The 22,295-nt window shown below is 38.3% G+C and overlaps 1 protein-coding gene across 1 annotated transcript; it reads right to left on the bottom strand.

The window, feature by feature from the left end:
* Nucleotides 1–939: 939 nt before the first annotated feature.
* On the bottom strand, nucleotides 940–21,438 carry LOC139724904 (decapping and exoribonuclease protein-like). The gene is made up of 7 exons (XM_071636028.1): nucleotides 21,134–21,438; nucleotides 6,875–7,045; nucleotides 6,324–6,382; nucleotides 5,223–5,415; nucleotides 3,098–3,236; nucleotides 2,698–2,783; nucleotides 940–1,093 (listed from the first exon to the last, which is right to left on the bottom strand). Exons 1-7 carry the CDS (start codon nucleotides 21,436–21,438, stop codon nucleotides 940–942), a joined length of 1,107 nt encoding a protein of 368 aa, XP_071492129.1.
* Between the last annotated feature and the right edge of the window lie 857 nt (nucleotides 21,439–22,295).

Here is a 22,295-nt window from a genome sequence, read left to right as displayed (position 1 = left end):
TTGTAAATTACACGAAGGTTTGTTTGTTTTTTTTTTTCTGGAGACGTAACAGTCTATCAAGATGCATTGAATGCGTATTTCCCCAAGCTATGATACCGTAATTAAGATAAAGCAGAATCAAAGTTGAATATAGCATAAGGAGGGTGGGAAGGGAAAATGAAACTTAACTTTACTTATGACACCAATGTTACAACATATTGTATGACAAATATTATCAATATGTGTCTTCCACGAAAGTTTATTATCAATTTTCAATCCTAGGAACTCCGTTGATGAAACAACAACTATTATATAACAGTATCATCTAATACTATATTATTAGGAAGACTATTCAAAGAATAAGTAAATAACATACGCTTAGTTTTGAGAAGATTCAAAGACAATCTGTTTGATCTTATCCAATAAAGCAACTTTTGAAGTTCTGAATTTTAGGTATCCACCAAAATGTGGGGACCAGAATGTGAAAAAAAAAAGTTTGAATCATATGCAAACAACAAAAAAGATAAAATATGAGAAACGTTTATCATATCATTTATATTCGTTATAAACAAAAGAGGTCCCATTTTGAGAAATTTGATTTCTCATGGAGGATAATCACATGACTACCTTACTTTAATACGTATATAAGTTTGATACCATTACATCTAAATCGTTTATATTGGTATGAAACATAACTTCATATGTAAGCTTTGGTGTACAAGCAAATGTATAAATCATTTATCTATCAGTAGGTGCCTACTTATTTGTCTTCAGTAGTCCATCTAAAAGCCTATTCAAATCATACATCATTGTTACATGATTGCGTACGATTCGTTTTAACAAGAAATTGATATCACCTCTTGAGACTGAAAGAATTTTTCTTAAGGACGAATTCAGGTTTAGTTACAACGCACGAGTGGGTGGAGGTCATCACAGGTGTCTATTCGTGACGTGATCCACTCATTCGGGAACCTTCAGGACATCTCGCAGATACCAATCCTTCAGTATGACGTAATCATCCTCCTTGCGGCTGAAGCTGAGTCGCCTTGCTTGCAACTGCCTCCTGATGTCTCGGCTGATCTCCAGCCTATTTAGTCCCATACAATAGACGGCGCTGTTGGAACACAAATCGCGAAAAGAAGATCTCACACAAGGTGTCATAAGAGAAGAAAAAGCATTTCATTATCAACAATAATAGGTGTGATAAGGTCTAGCTGAATAATATATATATACAAAAAATAAAAATAGAATTACACCATCCTGAGAAAAGACATGCTATCCTGTAAATCTATAGAGTCTATAATTCTGTACACTGTATTGGCAAAAATTCTTTAGATCTAACTATATGGAAAAATGAAAAGAAAGGCATTTCAAAAAAACTTGAGCTAATGAGTTAAAAAGATAAACGCACCTTAAAGACTTAAAGATTGTATTTGACGTTAGCATAAAAAACATGTGGAAGCGCAACATACATAATGTATCACTATGGGTCTTTCATGCGTATTACACAATCAGTCAACACAATCCGACAATTGTCAACTTCATTTGTCATTTTTTTTTTTCAAATGGCACGTTGATTACCTCTCATACTGCATAATTATTTTGGAGTATATAAGATTTCATACTGCAGTAGCGGAACAGAATGGCAAATAGTATTATTCCAAAAGATACTTCGTTTAGTTGCTCTGGAATTAACACAACCATTTTCTGTATCGAAAATCAAGGAAACGGACAATAAAATCGAGTTAAACGTGTTTAACGCAAAATATAAATAGTCTTGTCATTACACTCTTATATAAAATGCAAAATATATATCATATAACTTCGCTGTGTCTACATAATTCAGAACAGATTCTAGATATAACAACATACGGTTAAAGGAGACCTCCGGATGATTTTCAGGCTTTTAAATATAAACAACTACAAATTGGTTATACCGAGTACAGAGTTTCAGAATTTATGGTGATTGGGATGAGAAATAAGAATGTTTTCAAAATTCATAATAAATCACAAATGAACAAGGATGATGACATGGCAGCCTCACCGTAAGAATGTATGAGTGGGGACTCAAGGGAGAAGAACAAAAGAAAGCATGCATAAATTCTACACAGGTGACCTTGTCAAGCACATGCTTTGTAATGGTATTACATTGCTGCATTTCTGAAATATGTGAGGCTCCTATGTCATCATCCCTGTTCAGTGTTATTTGTTTTAGGGTTTTCAGAATATTGATTTCTCCGCTCGAGGACCACAATAAAATCCACAAATCTATACACGGAGCTGTTCATTTTTGCACTACATGATGTGAAATTATGAAAATCGAATGGAATGGGATGCCCCTTTAATCATCCGAATTTGAATTTCAATGGCAACAACAGTGTTTTGCAACGATTAAATACTTGAAAGAATTAGATTCACCTATCATTTTGGGTCACGTTTTTTTTACCATGGTTAGCTTGGTATTTCAAAAAGAAGAGTACAAACATAATGTAAGTACATGTAATTACAGAAAGTGAGGAAAATATGGAGTCAGTTTCATGTATACAATACGTTTTTGAAGCAGAGGTCCATGCACAGCATTGGTTGACCGTCCGGTCGCCGAATCGGCAGCTATATATGCTTTCATTTTAAGCGGTATCATTCCATGTGATATGAACATGATTTGTTTTCTCCTTTCTTGTTTTAAAATTCAGGACCTGACCGATGAAGATATCATACCTTGGGTCGTCGTCGGGGATTTTCCTCCGGATGTCTTCGACAAAAGATAAAAAGCTGAACACACACGACTCTGGATCCCAAAATCCCTGGTTTAAAAAAAAAAAAGACAGATAAGATAGATAAGTAAATAGATAGGTGAAATTAAAATGAAATTAAAATGCACGACACCCTTTTGTTAATATTACGTATGAATCAATATAATCTGAACACAAACACATACATTTGAACATAGTTCATAATAGCTTTATTGTATTCTATGCAAAATAAAAGGAAAATATTTAGAGGGTTATTCAAACATATTACTGTTTTTCCAATGCTCCCCCCAACTTCCATTCAGTACTATTCTTAACGAAGGTAATGCGGGTATCACCATGGCAGCAGAGTGTCATCTAAATTTTACCGCTGCCTTGTTGGGTAGGTCCTCGGTCCTCATCATCTCCGTTGACGTGATGACGTTCCTTCTGTCGTCCCTCCAGCCAACCACGATGTCGGAGACTCCGCTGATGTGGTTCATCGCCCACCACCTTAGCGTTTTGTATCTGATAAAATGATATGGTATCATGTCAGAAAGAGAAAAATCGACAGAGACCGAGATCGAGAGGAGAAAGGAAAGGAGAAGTTTAGGGTAAAGAACGTGACTTCTGCATCGGGGCAACAAGTCTATTTATTTTCTCTCTCTCTCTCTCTAAAGAGAGAAAAAAAAAACCCCAAACAAATAAACAAGTCACTAAAATTTCTAGGAGAGCCATACCTGTTCACTACCTTCCCCTCCAATTTTGTTCTTGTAATGCGTACTTATATTATCGTAAAGCCAATATTAGGAGCACAGCTTGCAGTCACACTTTGTGGAAGAATGTTGCACTAAAATGTTCAACAGATGTCAAATCCATTTACCTTTAGCTTGAGCGGTGGGTCCTATGATAAATTCTGATCTGTTTGACTGATTTTTTTTTTTTCTGGCAGACAGCAGATGACGGTAGATTTTTTTCCGTTCTCAAAATCATTAGCTCCATATCGATGATGTTATAATTATGTAGGCGAGCGCGCTCAAACGAATGGGATGGTGTGAAATTATGATATGCTTAAGAGGGTATCTCACCGAGGGGCGATTTTTTGCGAACGTAGCTAATAGACTATTTCGTAATAAACTCATCCATGTCATCTGTACATTTCGAAAAATGACCTTTCTTTTTTCTCAGCTGGTTAGGCACTTCACTCATTTTCAAAACGACATAGTGAATAGGCTTGTCCAACGTAATAATTTATGCGATTTATGTTCAAACAAAAAATGCAAGTACTTGCTTAAACCAGCAGGTGCCCAGCCCAGGTTGGCCAGTGAGAAGCATCCATGTATTGCATCCATTTATTTCTTGCATTGAATGCATTATTTTTGTCTATCATTATTGCCAAAATATTAGTCTTTAATGAACCTTTTGCTGCTGTCAGGTGGATGTGTTGGAGAGCACTATTTTAAAGGATTGTGTTAATACTTTATACGTGTCATCTATCTATTTTCCTTTCTTCTTTTTTTTTCAAGAGAGATGTCTCGTGATCACTAGTGTGCGTGTGTGTGTGTATGTGTGTACGCGTGTGAATTATACACACTGTTTCTCGTCTCTTTTTCTCAGGCAGTTTGCCCATTTTTTATTTTTTTTTTAGTTTTGCAATTTGACTTTTTTCAATATGAAGGATATATATATATATACATATATATATATATATATATGTATATATATATAAATATATATATATATATTTATATATATATATATATATATATATATATATATATATATATATATACATTTGATAATGAGGGGACTGCATTCTACAAGCGCTGCTTTTTAGCACTCCCCTCCATTTCCAACAACTTTGTTTCGGAATTTCCCTTAAAAATTACAAAATATCAATGGTATCTCAGTTGACACCTCCCTGTTTTATATTACATTGTCTATTTGTACTGATTTCGTGTCATTATATGTGTATTCAAACGATTTATTGTTGGGGATGAAATAAGCGGTTTGAACTTGAACTTGCATAATTATTACATCACAGATGTTTATCTCAGTGAATTTGAAAGACCTACATGCCTGTTATGGCAAAGTACCATTTTCTGCTCATGCTCAAAGTGGAACTACGAAATGGCTTATTGAGAAAATCTTAGGTTTCGTCAGGATTCGTAAACAGTTGCAATCAAGTTCGTAAACAGTTGTAATCAAATTCGCAAACAGTTTTTACTGTAACAAACAGAAAAAAATAAACATGTTCAAAATTTCTTTGCGACAAGAAAAACTATTTGAGACAATGACAACTTTGCGAATTGAATTGATTGCAACTGCTTACGAACTTGAATGCAACTGTTTACGAACTCTGACGAAAACCCAAGATTTAGCGATACGTTCACAAACATTCGCCGCTCGGTGAGATACAATCCTTAAAAACTCATGGAAGTTGTGATGCCAGTGAATCAATCATTGTTAATGACTGCAAAGGTGTAAACCTACTTGTTGAAGTTCTATTGTAACCTGTCCTCGGAAAGGGCTTGGTTGGTCTTCACATCGACGTAGTTCATTGGAGGGAGCTCGACCGCGTCCTTCCGCTCAGCTACAGTCTCCCCGCTTAACAGGAAGGTGTAGTCACCACACGTAGCCTTGGTTATCGAGTAGTACGAGGACCGGGCGTTGATTGGTTGGTCAATATCTGGCGGGCCCCCGTCAACTTTTTTGGAAATGAAAATGGATGACAAATTTTGAAGATTCATTTCATGTCAATATACATGTATATAATGTCATGCATACATTACATTTCGCCTGAATACCTGATCAAATTATGACTGCATACCGTACACATTTTTTTTTTTTCGGTATGCAGCATCGCTGAACACATGACGATCGGTGAACAAAACATGTCAATTTCAATCACGATGATCATTCTGATGAAAAAGAACTTAATGCAATTGCCGAAGATTAGGTAGATCTTATATGAACGATTAGTTATGATAATCAGCTAATATTGGTCTTTATAAAAACAAAAGTTATGCAATTATCAGCCAAAATCGAAAACGTCTGTGCATATGAATGCATTATGCATCACTGACACGTTGACTGATGGTGGAATGGTGAATACCAGTGCCGGTGTCTGAAGTGACAATCTACTGTAGCTAGAGCTCAATTATTCAGGAGGCCAGAGTGATGTGCTCATGAATAACAAGGCTCATTGAATAACAAGGCAACAAGGTAGTTTGTGTAATTCTTTTTGTAAATTTAGTCTCATGTGCTAAGTAGAAGATCAATGATGTAAGATATGTTTGGGGGGAATGCACTCTACAAGCTTTGCTTCTTCAGCACTCCTCCCCATCTCCTGCATTGTCTTAACTTCAAAATGCTTTTTGTGCTTTTTCTTTTTCACCTTATCATTTGTATATCCATAAATTCCAATCATCATATTTTGTAACATTGACATATACAGTATATGTATCTATATTTTATGTGGAAGGAAAAATGTATTTACAAGTTCTGTTGGAGATGGAAAAAATAAATGAAATGAAATGAAATGAAAAAACCACCAAACGATGTCTCGCCTGCATTTCGCAATTCGTGAGTATAGTGTTTTTCAAGTTCATTGACCTTTGACCTTGTCGGACTTAACAATATCAAATCTTGATAGACATCTTTTGTTGATGTACCTGTGGTGTGAAGTTGGTCATAGCTCAAAGCTGTGGAAAGTTACTGACAGTACACGACTGTACTGTGAGTACAGTACTTATCAGACATGTCAGGTAAAGGTCATTTGTCATTTGACCTTTGAACTTGTCGGACTTCACCCATTATATGCGAACTTGACGGGCATTTTTGGATATCTATCTGTAGTGTGAGTTTAGTGGTCATGACTCAAATCTGTGGAAAGTTATTGAGTAATTTGTTGAGAGTACACCCAGTTGTTGACGACGACGCCGCCGTGCGCCCCCGCCGACAACGACAACGACAACGACAACAACGGCTACTCACATATCTCGTTTAGTACTCTCCTTGTTGTATGGTGCCTTTCTTCATTATCTACACTTATTATCGCAAATGTTTGGCATTATTCTAATTTTGGAGGATTTTAAAAGCCGGATCAAGGTCACGATCAACATGATTGAAACTGAGAGAGAATATTTCAAGAACATGTAACATACCCAATCTCTCTTGGGCAAGTTGGGACTTCGGCTTGTCGTCGACGCCCCATGCCCTCCAGGTAGTAGGTCCCATTGTAACGCGTTACCAGCAAGCCGACTCCCTGAACATCCTTTGCGGCACGGAGGAGGTTCATTAGAAGGCCACGACGAGCTACAAAATCGACGTCCATTCTGAGAGCAATGATTGTATAATGAATAATTGAACTAAATTAGTATTCAGTATGATAATGTTCCCCGTTGCTTCTGAAAGAGGTAAGTCGAGTTGTCTATTATTATGCTAGAAAAGTTAAAATATATTGATTTTTTCCATTATTTCTTTATATCATTTTCCATTGGTGAAGTCACAAAAATGTTGTCTTCTCATCCAACGATGGCGGCAACAAAACTAAATTGTATTGTTGTTGTTGTTGTTGTTGTTGTTGTTAATTGTGAACGGATTGTCCGATTTTCTTTGAATTTTCACTTATGTGTTCAACTAATATTGCTGCATTCAATCAATTCCCATATCTATCTATCTTTGGCTTTCATTCTCTTTAAATTTATGATTTGATGTGTTATTCTGCAAGATAATCAACGGAAAGATGTTAACTCCGCAAAATAATGCCATGGGTCGTCAGCAGCACACCAGGGATCACCAGTGTTTCGGCCATTTAAGTGCTGTACACTTCCCCCTGGCTGGCCGGTGCTGCGTTGGGATCCCCTTGACAGCACCCCCATGGCATTTCAAAGATAAAACAAAACAAACCAAAACAAAGCAAAACATCACAAAACAAGACAAACAAAAGGAAAACGCTTGGCATCAATCACCTCTCCTCACTCCAGAAACACTCTCTCTACACCCCCCTATTCCCACCCCCCCAAGCCTTCCCTACTATCCATGCAGATCCTGTCTCTGCTGCCCCACAAATTCTCCTGATCCACCTTTCCCCGTCCCTACCACCTATTCCCATCCCTCTGACCCACCTCCTTACCGATCGTCCAGCATATCCCCTGCACCCCACCTCCACAGTATGCAACTCCGCTCTCCACCCCCTTTTCTCACACTCCTCCCTCAACTCAGCATACCTATCCAACTTTCTTTCCCTTGCCTCATCCATTCTTGTCTCCCATGGCACAGTTAACTCCACCATTGCTAACCTGTGCACAGACCTAGCCACCATCACCATGTCCGGCCGAAGGGCAGTTACTACCACCTCCTCTGGCACTGTACGGTTCCCCTCATCCACCCGCACCTTCCAGAAACTGAAGGAATATTCCTTCAGTTTCTGGAATTCTGCTGTAAATTATCATTGATCTCATCAGCCCGATGACGGCGCTCTTCTTCTTCTGCGGCATTGGGAATTCATACAATCGAACTATGGACCTACACATGGAAATTGTTCTCTCGTTAATCAATTCAAATACCTGTTTCTTTCAAAAGCGTCGCAAAACATTTTAAACATGCTTTCTCGTTTTTAATCAAGTTATCACCGATGATAGCCAGCCTTGATAAAAAGGCGTTTTGAGAAATCTTGAAACTACATGCACAGAAGATGATAACTCTCTTAAATCAAGAAAATTTAATGCATGTGCAGTAGTGCATATTAGAAAGTCACCGCTCAAGCAATTTTAAATTGCGAAATGCACGTACTTTACAAGAGAAAGCAAATATTTTGACAGGTTAATTGTGATTTTCGCACTTTGTTTCAGAGTAAACAATAACATTGACAGCAACGGTAGACGACATTTATGTCTTTACCATTCAGCAACGTTACATACGTGTTCAAATATATCCACTCTAGTACTACCAATTTTTTAACACAGGATTTGTCATGTTTGAGGTTTGCTGCTCCAATCATTAGTGTTTATTGAGGCAGTTGAATCTGAAAAAGCATCTCAGCCAAATAAAACCGAAATGAGGGATTTTTTTTTTGTCAGTGGCGATGCACGATTACACACTCTTTTTTGATGTCTTTATTCAACAAATGTTTTAACAATATATAAAAAACGCAAAGGGAATACATGAATCCTTTACAGTGATAGCTTTCAGTTGCATATGTAGACAAACTATATACCAAGATGAAAAATTTTAACAACGTTTAACAAAAGACAACACAAAAAGTGAGTACACAGAATTAATCTTTTACAGTGATAACTTTCAGATACATTATGTAGACATAATATATCAAGATGAACTAATTCTAACTACTCATTTTCATTGTCCAAGCACCTGAATGTAAACATAAGATATACATAATCAGCTATACAGCGGCGGAGATGATGGGATCACAGAAAGACCTCCGTTCATAGTCCATAGTGTAGTAGGTCCTTGATCGTACCATGGAACTTCTCTAGCTGTCATGGCTGTACTAGCTCTATAATCGTACATACTCTACACACTCGTGTATTGCGCAAGGTGATTACTGGATACATAGTTCTGCCTCTTCACGGTATACTATCAGGGGACGCCGAGCTCCGCACGACTTCTGGTAGGGCTAACAAAGTCCATTAGAACGATTATACAGAAACGAACACCATTATGTATTAAATTTTGTTCAATGGCTTTTCAATCTTTCTAGAGTGGGAATTCCCACTCTAGTAGATACGCATCTCTTATCATATGGTGATATCCTCGGACAAAAAACGTCGTTATAATAGTCTTCTCTAAGAAGACCTTTTTTTTCTGCTTACCTTGATGAGCGGGGATTCCCTCTCCTCTCATTACCTCTCTTACCCTATTCGCCATGCACTCATATTATCATGAATATAGGTTTTCCCATCCATTTTCTCACTTTTGTCATTCAATTTCAAAGATTTATTATTCAATTTCGTCTAGAGAAGCAACTTCAATTTCGTCAATTGTCATTGTAATTCGTTTTTCGTCAAACATTTTCGACGACATAGCATTCAGAATCGTCAATTGTCATTCAAATTCGTCCCTCCCGCTGACGGATCGCAGAATGTGAAGATCAAATTCGTCTTTGTTCACACAATTTCATGAATTTTTCATTCAAATTAGTCAGATGTTGTCGATTCTTTATTTTGATGGTGAACCAACTTTAAGCCGACATATTTTTACTTTCTCTCGTAAACTGTATCGTTACACATTATTCCCTAACCATTTTCTTTAACAATACACACGAAAAACAAGACTGCCAACGAAAATGATTGAAGGATAAACGACAGTCAAAAGTCATAACCCAGGACAGTATGTCAGTGTCACATTTTGAACTTTAACTCGTAATGTTCAGGTTTTCGCATCATAATGCATGAAGCAAAGTTTAAATTTTGTACCCTGGAAAGCAGCAAACATAATTATGTTATCCATTCTTTGACATTAAACAGGCGACAATTCTACACTTAAATTTTGTCTTTAATCATGTTTGCCTAGAAATCGTTTGTCAGCGTTTTCGTTTGCGAGACGGTATACGTCTGTTTGTATCAGTGTGTACTCGGATTGCTTGTGTGTGTGTGTCTGTATCTGTGGTTCTGTGTGTGTGTGTGTGGGGGGGGGGCACTTGTGTGTATGTTAACTCCTGAATGTAAAATGTGAACGTTTACAGAAAAAAAACCCCAATACATTAATGACTGGAAAATCACACCGGGTAGAGATATGAGACGAATATGAATGATAATTTAACGAAAATGATTGACAAAAGACGAAATCGATCCTGCTGTTTTGAGTGCTGCGAGTGAGACTGACGAATTTGAACTGTAAATGACGAAAATGTATGCCAAATGACTAAATTGAATGGACTTTATTTGAAAATGAACGACGAAAGACGAATTTGAAAGTAAGATTGGCCTACTCCCGACATTCCGCGACGAAATTGAAGTAAAAATTTGTGAAATTGAATGAAAAAAGTTTGAAAATGAATGGGAAAACCTATATTTTAATCATGATTACCCCTCCTATCAATACTGTTTTTCTTTGGATCAGTGGGAATTCTCACTTAGTACACTGAAGATACTCACCACGGGCCGCGGATGTGGGCCGGGGAGGCAAAAGCATTGTGCTGGTAGTGTGCCTTGTTTATTTTTGGTTTGTGATTTTTCTCCACTTAAAAAAAAAATCGTGAGTAAATCAGAACAGACATTTTTTATTGTGCTGTGACGAAACGTAGCAAACAACCTATACCCACGTGTGGTAAGCGTTGATTAAATAACCCCATTGTCCCCACATAATATCTTCAGCATTATTTGATAAAAGAGAAAAGAAACAAAAGAACATGAAAGGAGCCCAGGGGTCAATATCAGTCAATTGAAATTGTCCTTCAGGACCATAAAACGAACAAGACAGACAAAGACAGGACGGACACGATCTAACACATATTATTATTATGCATGACACATATTGAATGAAATATTATTAACACATTAACACATAATATTATCATTATTGCAATATATGTGATCCCACAGAATTGAGCTAAGCTTAATTAATTTCCTTTCGAAGAACTTGCGTTCCAAATAATACTATCACGTCATTTCTCGTCCCTGTTGTCCTAAAACACTTGCAGGGTAGATTCTTTTATATTTATATTTATATTTATATTACTTCTGCATCTATTTCTCTGTATTTCGGTATTTCCGTGTCCTTTTCACGCATCCTATTATTTTTTTCGATATACTTCTGTCTAGGATCGCTGGATCTGTTATGCCTTTCTGCCCGCTGTACGTGTATTGTCTTCCTGTCATGTTAGTCTTGAATTGTCTCATTCTGTCTTGTCCTTTATCCATTTATTACTTTCGTTGTCCCAGTCTCGTTTAATGTTTATTCGCGTGTGTTAATGTGTCTGTTTGTTACTCTGTCTTCTTAGTGGGCTTCCATACTTTTTTTCCAGGCTCTTTCCCCAGATTTTTTCCCCTTTGTGCATCAGCTTATTTTTCTATTTGACCATCTGTATCTGAGGTACCCACATTCTTTAAGCTTTTTCTTTTTAGTGCATGGGTCCCTCCATTTTTCGAAGTTTGCATGTTGTTATTTCGTCTTTATCACTTCAGTTCTCATGACAAGGTGTTATTACTTCAAGGTTCCACGATTATATTTTTCTCAGTTTACTTTGATTTGCTTATTCTCTGTTACCAAGGAAAGAGAAATGTCTATGCTTTTCTTTCGAAAAATGAAATAAGATTTGATTGATTGAATTGATCGATTAAAATATCTCCATCATCTCTATTCCCTACTCCCGGAGGCCGTCCCTGTATATATAATTGGGCCGTGACGCGAGAAAAGGGCCCTTTAGGGCATTATATACCGAAAATGAGTTTTCACCTCCATATTGTAGAAGAAACTCTGACGTATTTGGATATGCAAACCTTTGTCTGAAATTCCACCCGTAAATGCTCCAATTACGACATTCAAAACAGCATGTTTTGCCCAAATCCTATCACTTTTTGATGCGTCTATGCATTTCCGCGTAGTTAGCTAGTTGATCCTTTTTGCGCGTATTGCTTTGTTAAACTTCCGCGCCGTTTTCTAGCGTTTGCGCGCAGCGCCGCAAAGGGCCCTTTTCTCACGTCACGGCCCATTATTATTATATATTAGATGGCTTAGACAGTTTCTGGTGTGTGATAGGTCGAGAGCTCATCACGTGATGCTGTTTGCGAGGATTGCAAATGTTATATTTTCCCAGCTCGTTATATTGACCAACTGGTCAACTGAATATATTTTTTCCATGTGTGTCGCCCTCTTACGGTTGAAAAACCAACAATTACACCAATATAAGTGTGTGGGACCACATCGGTAACAGGGAGGAGCAAACGATTACTATCGATAACTGCAGTCTGGATCGATATAATATGTTCCCACTCACCCCCCCCCCCCCCCCCCCCCCAACCATCACCGCACACACACACACACACAAACGATACGTGAGAGAGTAGACGGCACGGCACGGTGCGGAGTAGCGTCATGCGCTAGGCCTGCCAGCGCCTGGATGGAATTCGGGAAGCTAAACGTTACGTACAGTGTAACATAGGCTACCCAATGTACCGTCTACGTACTAAGTATGCACGTATCATTCGGCCCGCGAAGTTTGGATTCACACTTCAAAATGGAACCCCGTTTTGTCTATAATAAACGACGACGAGCTCGATAAGATTTTGGAGGATAAGGATTCTAACTCCATAAAACATGGCCTAAAACAAGCGAGTTAATAGTCTAGAGACATTTTGTTCAGTTCAGTTTTTAACGAGGGCAATTCATGCATCTTTGTATTGACGTAACTTAACGAACCGAAGAGTTAGAGTAACGTTAGATCCAGGCCTAACATACATCAAAGAAACCACAAGTGGAGGACTACGACACCGAGCAGACTGGTTTGCAAATCACTGTGTTTCTACAATGTTCATCTCTGCAACAGAGGGGAAAAAAGACTGATTTTGAAATTGCTGCAGATTCCTGATGACAGAAGGTAGGCCTACGTCTATACCGGTCCTGACACAAGACAAATTGATTGAAAATCACAGGGTAGGGCCTAACTGCTAGGGCCTAACGTTAGGCCTAGAAAAAGATGATACACTGGACTGGGGAGCCAATTTGGACGCATGTGATGTAGGCCCTTCTAACACCAACAGACACTAATAAGAGTATTGTAACTCTAACGTTAGACTTATTGTAACGTTACAGAGTTTTAGACGCTAACATAGACTTACGTAACGTAAGACCGTGTGTATTCTTACGTTAGAACTCCTTAACGTTAGATCTAAATTAGGACTAACGTTAGAATAGAGTCTATCTAGTCGGCCCTATAACATTTAACAAACATTAGAATCTAGACATTAGAGGATCTAACGTTAGACCCTCGGCCTAACAAGTTAGGTTCTAACGTTAGCGACTAACAGTTAGGGCCAACCTGTAGAAACAAATGTCAAATGATAAAAATTGCCCAGTGCAGTAGGTCATAACGTTTAAGGCCTAAAGTTAGATTTGTTTTGTGAGTAGACCCTAACGTTAAAACATCTGCTGATCTTTTGGACCTCAGCCTAATTTTACTATAGGTAGGGCCCTACAAAGCGTCGTTACTTGACTTGAGCCTATTACTATTAAACGTTAACGTTAGTGGGGCCTACTGTCGTTATAGTAGAGCAGATAAGCCGAAGAATTGTGCAAAATTTGACTAAAGCATGAAACTTTCACCATTGTTAGTACATGCTATAAGATTAATTTTAAGATCGGGAGGTAAGTCTGAATTGACCTCTGATGACCTCTAGAGGTCAATGACCTCAAAATCTAAGAAAATTGATATTTTGCGTCATTGGTTAATGATAAACACAGTAATAATGTACTAAAACTTAATTTTTGTCACAGTGAAATTGTCTTTATGTTCCACAGAGCCCTGACAGGTTTCTACCTTTGACCTCTGATGACCTCCAGAGGTCAATGACCTCAAAATGTCAGAAAATTGATATTTTGCATCATTGGTTAATGATAAAACACAGCAATGATGTACTAAAACTTAATTTTTGTCACAGTGAAATTGTCTTTATATTCCACAGAGCCCTGTCAGGTTTCTATCTTTGATCTCTGATGACCTCCAGAGGTCAATGACCTCAAAATGTCAGAAAATTGATATTTTAATGCGTCACTCATAACTGAAACACGATAATTATGTACTAAAAACTAATTTTTGTAAGAGGAATTGCCTCAATGTTCAACTGAGCCTTTCGAGTCAGATTTCTACCTTTGATCTCTGATGACCTCAGATGACCTATGATGAGGCCAATGACCTCAAAATGTCAGAACATTGATATTTGGTGCAATTGGTTGATGACAAACATGATTTAGATGTTATATTCTTTTGTATTACAATTGAATTGTTTTCCTATTCCACAGAGCGAGAGAAATTACTCACGTGTCTCTACCTTTGACCTCTGAGGAAGGTGTGACAGGTCAATGACCTCAAAATATCAGAATATTGATATTCTATGTATAGTCAATGGTCAACTTTGTAATACCCGATGTACAATCATTTATGCTATAATAGAAGAATCTTGTCATTCCATGGAACATTGGTCATTAGCCTGTGCATTATATCCAACTTTGACCTCTCAGGACAATGAGAGGTCACTGAGGTCACATGTGTAGGCTTACCTGTATTGATGTTTGGCTTCATTGGTGTAATCGTTAATGCTTAATCATGTACAAATCACACATTGACGTTTTGATCAAAGTATGTATGCATATTCCACAGAGCATTGGTTTATAGTAACAGGTCTCTGAAATGTGAGAGGTCAATTACTTCAGAAATAAAGCTTAAGTTTCTTGAGTGATGGCAGTGACCTCAAATATAACTGTTATGTTTGGGTTAGTTATGTAGACTAGCAAATATAGGCAAATATGGCCATCATCTCGACACTCGAGGAAAACAAGGGCCACGAGACTGATATACAGAGTGTTTAATCTATTCAGTGTAAGTCTCATAGATCTTTTTCCCCATTTGTCGGACTCACTATGGGACTGGTTTGCCTAAGTGTCAAGCTCATGGGCAATATTTGCATAGTTTCCAGCTGGTGGGCCTGTATTGGCCAGTGTAAAGCTGGTGGGTTGTTACAGTATGACTGCGATGAATGACTCATGGTCCTGGAGTATACAGTCCACAGCTGCGACATCATGGACCATCTTGAAAACTTCGACATACTGTGAGGCCCAACATGCATTCCACATGAAGCAATCCTGTGTATTGCAACTAGCTATTGCCATCCGAGACCTACCCAGGGAATAGATAAGCATTCATGGCAAACCATGGAGAAAGCGGATTGTGCAAAGTATTTTGGAGTTCCAATAGGAGGCTCAGCTGGAATCAAATCGCCACAGCAGCTTAAAAAGGTTATACTTCAACCAAAGACTCTCTCCAGACGAAGATACGAGTATCATAAAGTTCAGGTGTTTTGCTACTCCATGCCGCTCAGGACTGTCCTGGAATATGCATGCATCATCTGGGATCCATTCACCCAGGTGAAACATCATGAAGTTTGGAATGATCCAGAGAAGATATGCACTCTTTAGCTGCAATGACCATCATATGCAAAACAAGCAGTGTTACAGCCACACTTGAAAAACAAAACAAAGCAAAACAAAACAAAACTACAATGGCAATCCCTGTAAGAAAGTACAGCACAGGCAAATTCAGCGATGATGTTCTGCATCAAGAACCCCACAATATCCACTCCGCAGGAAGTTGTGGCTCTATTGCTGCATTCTTCAAAAAGGGCAAATGACCAAAAATGTCAGGCATCATTTGCAAGAACACAAAGTAGGCCTACTCCCAAAAAAGGTGACGGCTACTCTCGGCCACTGTCTCTTGTATCTCTTTGAAACACTTCAGGAGAGAGATACTCAATATTCAGCTCTGTTATTAAAGATACACATGTCTCTCTTTTTGTTTTTGCATTTGTTTGTTGTTTTTTGCTTCATATAGCTCTTTGGATACCTTCTTTAACCAATTAAGAAAAGGCCCCATGGCAGAATATTACAAGATTACACAGTATAATGAAGAAGAAGAAGAAGAAGAAGAAGAAGAAGAAGAAGGAGAATAGGAAACGAGATCTGCTGTCAATGATGCAGAGCCAATACCAATCAGTTCCATGGCAGATCTTAGTCGGCACTGCAAAGGTTTGGATGTCTCTCTCTGTTGACAAAGGATATTCTAAAGCTCCAAGTAAGTCCATGGGGTGGTTTACATTGTCTGGGCATAGAGGGTTGGGTTGGGTATATGAGGATATGATGCTTTGTTATAACAATTATGTCTGAGATATCTGTTTTTTATGTTTGTTTTGACCATCCCGCATGGATCTCCAACGAAAAGGAATGATAATGTGTTAAACCCAGCCGCCACCGTGTTTTTTCAATAGATTTTGATATTACAGTGTAGTTGAGAAAAAAGTAACCGCTCATCGTCCTAGATGGAAGTCAAAATTGAACTGTGTGTGGAATACTCTGCATACAATTTTGGACACACACACACACACACACACAAAATGCATTTTTTTAAATATAATTACTATTTCATAAGCAGCTGGCCATTACAAACCAATGAGACCAGACATCAATATTCTTACATTTTGATGCATATCTTTCAATATCCTCCAGAGGTCAGAGGATCATCGCTAATGTTCATGTGAAATGAGTACACGCCTTTTGAATTGCTCACTTTTATTGCTATAGAAATACACAATATGTGCATCATGTCAATCATTGAATATTGTATCAGTTTCATTTTCAGTCTTGGATTATTTTTTCTATGTACAAATAAAATCGTGGCAAAGTAAACAACTTTCACATCAAAATATAAACGAGAATACTAAAAAAGAAATAGATGTAATAACGTGCAAGGCAAATACCAGGCCTACATCATCTTAAGGTATACAGGTGAAGGAAATCACCTTATTGATAAACAATTTACTTGACTGGGATAGCGACCACTGAACAATATTGTTTCTTAAAACTCTCTCTTCTTTTCAACAAGTGGAATAAAACACATGCACATGCCGGGGCATCAGTTTGGACGAGGGGTGGGGTGGTGGCAGGGATAGTTGACCCCCACCCCATTAAATTCTGAGATGTGGACTATGTTTTGTTGTTGTTGTTGTTTTGTTTTGTTTTTTTGCTTTTTAGACAGAAAACTGCCCAAGTTTTTCACTTTAAGTGTGCATCGGATTGTTAAAATTTAATTCTGAAATGTAAAATCTCCCTTCTGTGAGAGGGGATATCTCCTTTCGATAGACTCCTTCCCCCTGCTTGGTTCCTTCCACAGATATAACATACTTTGGGGAATGATAATCTCCCTTATTCTATGAAAAACGTTTTCAAGAGATATTTTTATTTGAATTCCAAAGATGAAAAAGCTTTCCTATATATGCAGGATTGTTCATTTTGGAGGGCAAGAGGCATTTGCCCCGCCTCCCGAGAAAATATGGGAGGGGGAATGGTGGGGACATAAAACTTTGCCTCCAAGTATTTCCTGAGATGGAGATTTTTTTCTTCACTTTTTTGACAGAAAATGAATTGTCACTGAACATTTCAGCTATAGTATGCACCAGATTAAAAGGCAGAATCTCCTTTGCATACCCCCTCCCCCACACTATCTTTCGTTATGTCCCCTTCCATATACGCTCAGTGCTTTTGTCCCATTTTTGTTCTGTATCATCACAAAGTATGTACTAGATCTTTAATTTCAGTTCCGACATATTAAAGAAAATCCCTCTTGTTGGAGGGGGTAGTGAAGAATCCCTCCTCGGTTTCTACCCTTAGATTTGGTACACTCCTTTTACTGATAATTTCCCAAATATTCCATCATATAATGTGTATACACATTTTTTAAAACATTTCTATTCTTACTGCAAAGGCTCCCTCGCATGGGAAGGATTGGGGGACAGCCCCTTTCATACCCTCCTCTCGCTGTATCAACCTCTCCTCCATGCATTGATTATGGCTACACATTTGGGTATGGACTTGTTTTTTTCAAAATGGTAGTTCAACCAAGAGTGGCACGAGATCATTGAATTGCAAACAAAAGAATGCAAAAGCTCCATAATGTGGGAGGGGGATACCTCCACCCACATCCTTCTGTCGATTGGTCTCCCTCCATAGATGGCTGACTTACTACACCTTTTTGATACAAATTTCGAGGTATTCCTTCAAAAGTGCCTATGTGCCAGGTCGTTGAATCTCATTTCTCAAAATACAAGAGCTCTCTCGAATGGGAGTGGAATACCCTACAGTACCCTCGCCAACGCTGCGCTTGCTGGGTTCCCATCCATATAGACTTGGTACACCTTGGTGATCCATAATTTTCCAAATATTCCCCAAAACGTGTGCATCAGATTGTTTTAAAAAAAAAAACAAACTTTGTCTTTGGGAGGAGGGTAGGTGAGATGCGCCCACACCCCATCAACTTCCGTATAAGTGATGACGCACACATTATACAAGAGCTACACTGAATCACTGATTTCAGGTCTAAACCTGCACAAATCCAATCCCCCACCCACATCCTCCCCCTCCCCCTCCGCTTCATTCCTTTGCACCATGAACTTATGCTTTTACATATTTTCCAAGTTCCCCCCCCCCACGTGAAAACAGATCAACACCCCTTGCTCTGTGCACATACCCGACTTAGATAATTACCTGAAAAGTTCTGCGGAATGAGTAGCCACTTTTTAAGTAACAGAAATGCATGGTTTGTAAGCCCTACATCATAAGCAATTATTAACTATTAACTATCGCAATATCAATATTAACATCCTCACATTTCATTCGAGGTATTTGACCTTGTGTGATTTTCATAGGTGAACGGTAATGGCTCGTTAATAAACAGGGCCTACGAGTGCTCTCTAGAACATCATCATGTTTACCATTGATGATGCCAAACTATTCTGATACTTTGAGGTCATTGACCTCTCGAGATCATCAGAGGTCAAAGGCAGAAACTCGTCTGTGTGCCTTGGAATATGAAGACGATGTCATTGTACACAGATATGCTTGTTTTGTACATCTTTACCATGTTTGACCTTTCACCAATGATGTCATACTTCAATATTCTGATATTCTGAGGTCATTGACCTTTCAAGGTCATCAGAGGTCAAAGGTAGAAACCTGTCTGCTCTTTAGAATATGAAGACAATTTCATTGTAAGACAGATATGCTTGTTTTGTACATCTTAACAATGGTTACCATTAACCAATGACATCACAGATCAATATAATATTTTGAGGTCATTGACCTCCAAAGGTCGTCAGAGGTCAAAGGTTAAACCTGTCAATGCTCTGTGGAATCAGAAAATGGTTTCCCTGAAGTATAGATGCATGTTTAGTGAATCATAACCGCATATATCATTCACAAATGTCTAAAAACATCGATATTTTGATATTTAAAGTTCATTGACCTCTGGAGGTCATCAGAGGTCAAAGGTAAAAACCTGTCAGTGCTCTGTTGAATCTGGAAATGATTTCTCTGTGGTATAAATGCATGTTTAGTGCAACATAACCACATATATCATTCGCAAATGTCTAATAACATCGATTTTCTGATATCTAAAGTACATTGACCTCTGGAGGTCATCAGAGGTCAAATCAGACTTACCTCCCGATCTTGAAATAAATCTTATGGTGTGTACTAACACTGGTGAAAGTTTCATGCTTTAGTCAAATTTTGCACAATTCACGTGATTTTGAGGGCTTATCTGCTCTACTATTAGAGGACATTGTACAACTACAAAATCGCGACAGCGCGAACACAGCGTCTGGTCGGGCTAACATGAGCGTAGGCCTATGCGTCGTTAGTGTATGCTCTTCTGTATAGCACAATCAAGGGCAAGGACATCTAATATAACAGATATCGACTGGTAGGGGGTGGAATGTAACAATCTTTGGAACGCCAGGGAGTTATATTTTCCCTCGTGATCATATTTTCCCTCAGCGCTGCGCGCTTCGGGAAAATATAATCCCTTGGGAAAATATAACTCCCTGGCGGTCCAAAGAATGTTATATTCAACCCCGTACCAGTCAATATCTGTATAATATATATATATATATATATATATATATATATATATACATATATACTCTCTTTCCATTTTGCATTTCCCTCATAATGCCCCTTGCTTTTTCATTTTCATTTGCCTCTTGGTCATGTATATAAATACAATGACGACTTTTTTAAAACCTATTCTGTCACAGGCGCAATATGATACAAACACCCATGTAAGAGGCCCTCTGAGATGTAAACCCTACTGTCGTCCAAACACGTGAAAATACGTGAAAGGTAATACAGTCACTGACAGTGAATAGTGGGAATTGTGTGATGTCAAGGTTGTAGGTTATCAAACGTCATGCAACCTCCTCTCTGTCTTGACAAACTGACATAGTATATATGTGTATCGTTGATTAAGTAGAATATTTTCGCAAAATATGTCGTTCTGTTCTAAATCGAGTCTGCTCGAATATCATTAATGATCGTTATAAAAGTCCATTTACTTTTCTGACGTTTTAATATCCTCATCATTGTTAATGCCATTATTGTTATCCTAACTATTCACAATTTTCCCCTCATTTCATTATCTTAGGTAGAAAAGAAATTCGGAGTAAATAATTAGAACAATACGAGGCAAAAAGAAAGATCTATTTGGATGGCGTCCGGCTGAAGGAGACTGTATAAAGCTTCCTATCAAACTGCCGGTAAGGGACCTAACTTTTTTTTTTGTCTGGATGGGCGGGATCGACAATAAGCATACACAATAATTATATTCGCTTCAACAAATTTATTCTGCATTTTATTCTTACTTCATTTCTGGACCCTTTCCGGCAGGTTTCATGATTCCCTTTTCCTTCAGCTCTCTCTGGTGGTCTCGAATCCATTCTAGAACGGGAGTCAGCGATGTCGGCTGCACACCGCTGTGATCCCTGTCATCATGGTCACCCCTGTCGACATAGTCGTCGATGCCGTGTAACAGATCGAAATTCGGTCTGTCGTCTGGTTTGACAAAGAATCGACGATTTCGCAGATCATTGCAGTAATTCATGTCTTCGTCCCTAGAGAATGTTCCAAGAACAACGTGATCACGAAATCCTACGTCATTGCTAGCCATGATACTGTCCTGCTGTTGTCGACTTGAACAGAATTGTAGTTGGTTGTCCAAATTTTTAAGAGCTCTTTCGGCAATTGTGAATGTTTCCCGGGCGGCGCTAGATCCCTAACAGCAATGAAATTGCAAAGAGAATAGCTGAGAGTTAATCAGACACAAAGCAAAGTTGTCCTATAGGGACATTCAGGAGCAGGTGAGTGTAGATCTCCACAAGATGCCGCTAATAGATGTTCAGTAAAAGAGAGAGAGAGAGAGAGAGAGAGAGAGAGAGATAACTCCAGAATCATTAACCGAAAAATACACATGTATAATACATTGAGATTGAACAATTGAACAAACATATACAGACGGAAAAAACATTCTCCCCGATCATTACCATAAATTGCCTCGCACAAAACCGCTGCTAGCCATAATGACAGGATTTAGAGTCTGAAGCAGAGACTTTGACTACTGATTGCAAGTTAATCTTTAATATAAAAAAAAAATCCACGCATGGACCTTGGTCCATGCAAGAATTTCGCAACAAAGGTTTGGGAGTAACTATTCTGCAATTACAATTTCTGTATCTATTTCATGTTATAATCATTTTATTTTGGGGGGACTAGGGGGTGGTGTGATTTGCTGGTTCGTTCTATTTGATGGGTTGAGAAAGGAGGATTTTCAAGCAATAAGTTCAGCACATGCACGCTACTACATGTACTGATTTTATGCCTAAGGTTTGTGCAAATGACATTGAAGACGTTGAAGGGATTGCAGTTGTTGATATAAGTCAAGAACACTGTATGTCTGGATATATTTTTGTTTGTTTGTTCATTTCCACATGAGAAGATGGCTGGATAGCCCATATTCAGCTATGCTAA

Source organism: Diadema antillarum, unplaced genomic scaffold (assembly GCF_040938485.1).
Source record: "Diadema antillarum isolate AM-2024a unplaced genomic scaffold, OU_Dant_1.0 seq00000002_RagTag, whole genome shotgun sequence".
In the NCBI taxonomy this organism is placed as follows: Eukaryota; Metazoa; Echinodermata; class Echinoidea; order Diadematoida; family Diadematidae; genus Diadema; species Diadema antillarum.
This window is presented reverse-complemented; position numbering and strand designations above follow the sequence as displayed.

Excerpts from the sequence above, each read along its gene's own strand:
- LOC139724904 (XM_071636028.1), bottom strand. The coding sequence starts at position 21,438 with ATGGCTAGCAATGACGTAGGATTTCGTGATCACGTTGTTCTTGGAACA. Across the intron at positions 7,046-21,133 it reads GGAAAGGGTCCAGAAATGAA|AATGGACGTCGATTTTGTAG; the intron begins GTAAGAATAAAA and ends CATTGCTCTCAG. Across the intron at positions 6,383-6,874 it reads ACTTGCCCAAGAGAGATTGG|GTACATCAACAAAAGATGTC; the intron begins GTATGTTACATG and ends TTCACACCACAG.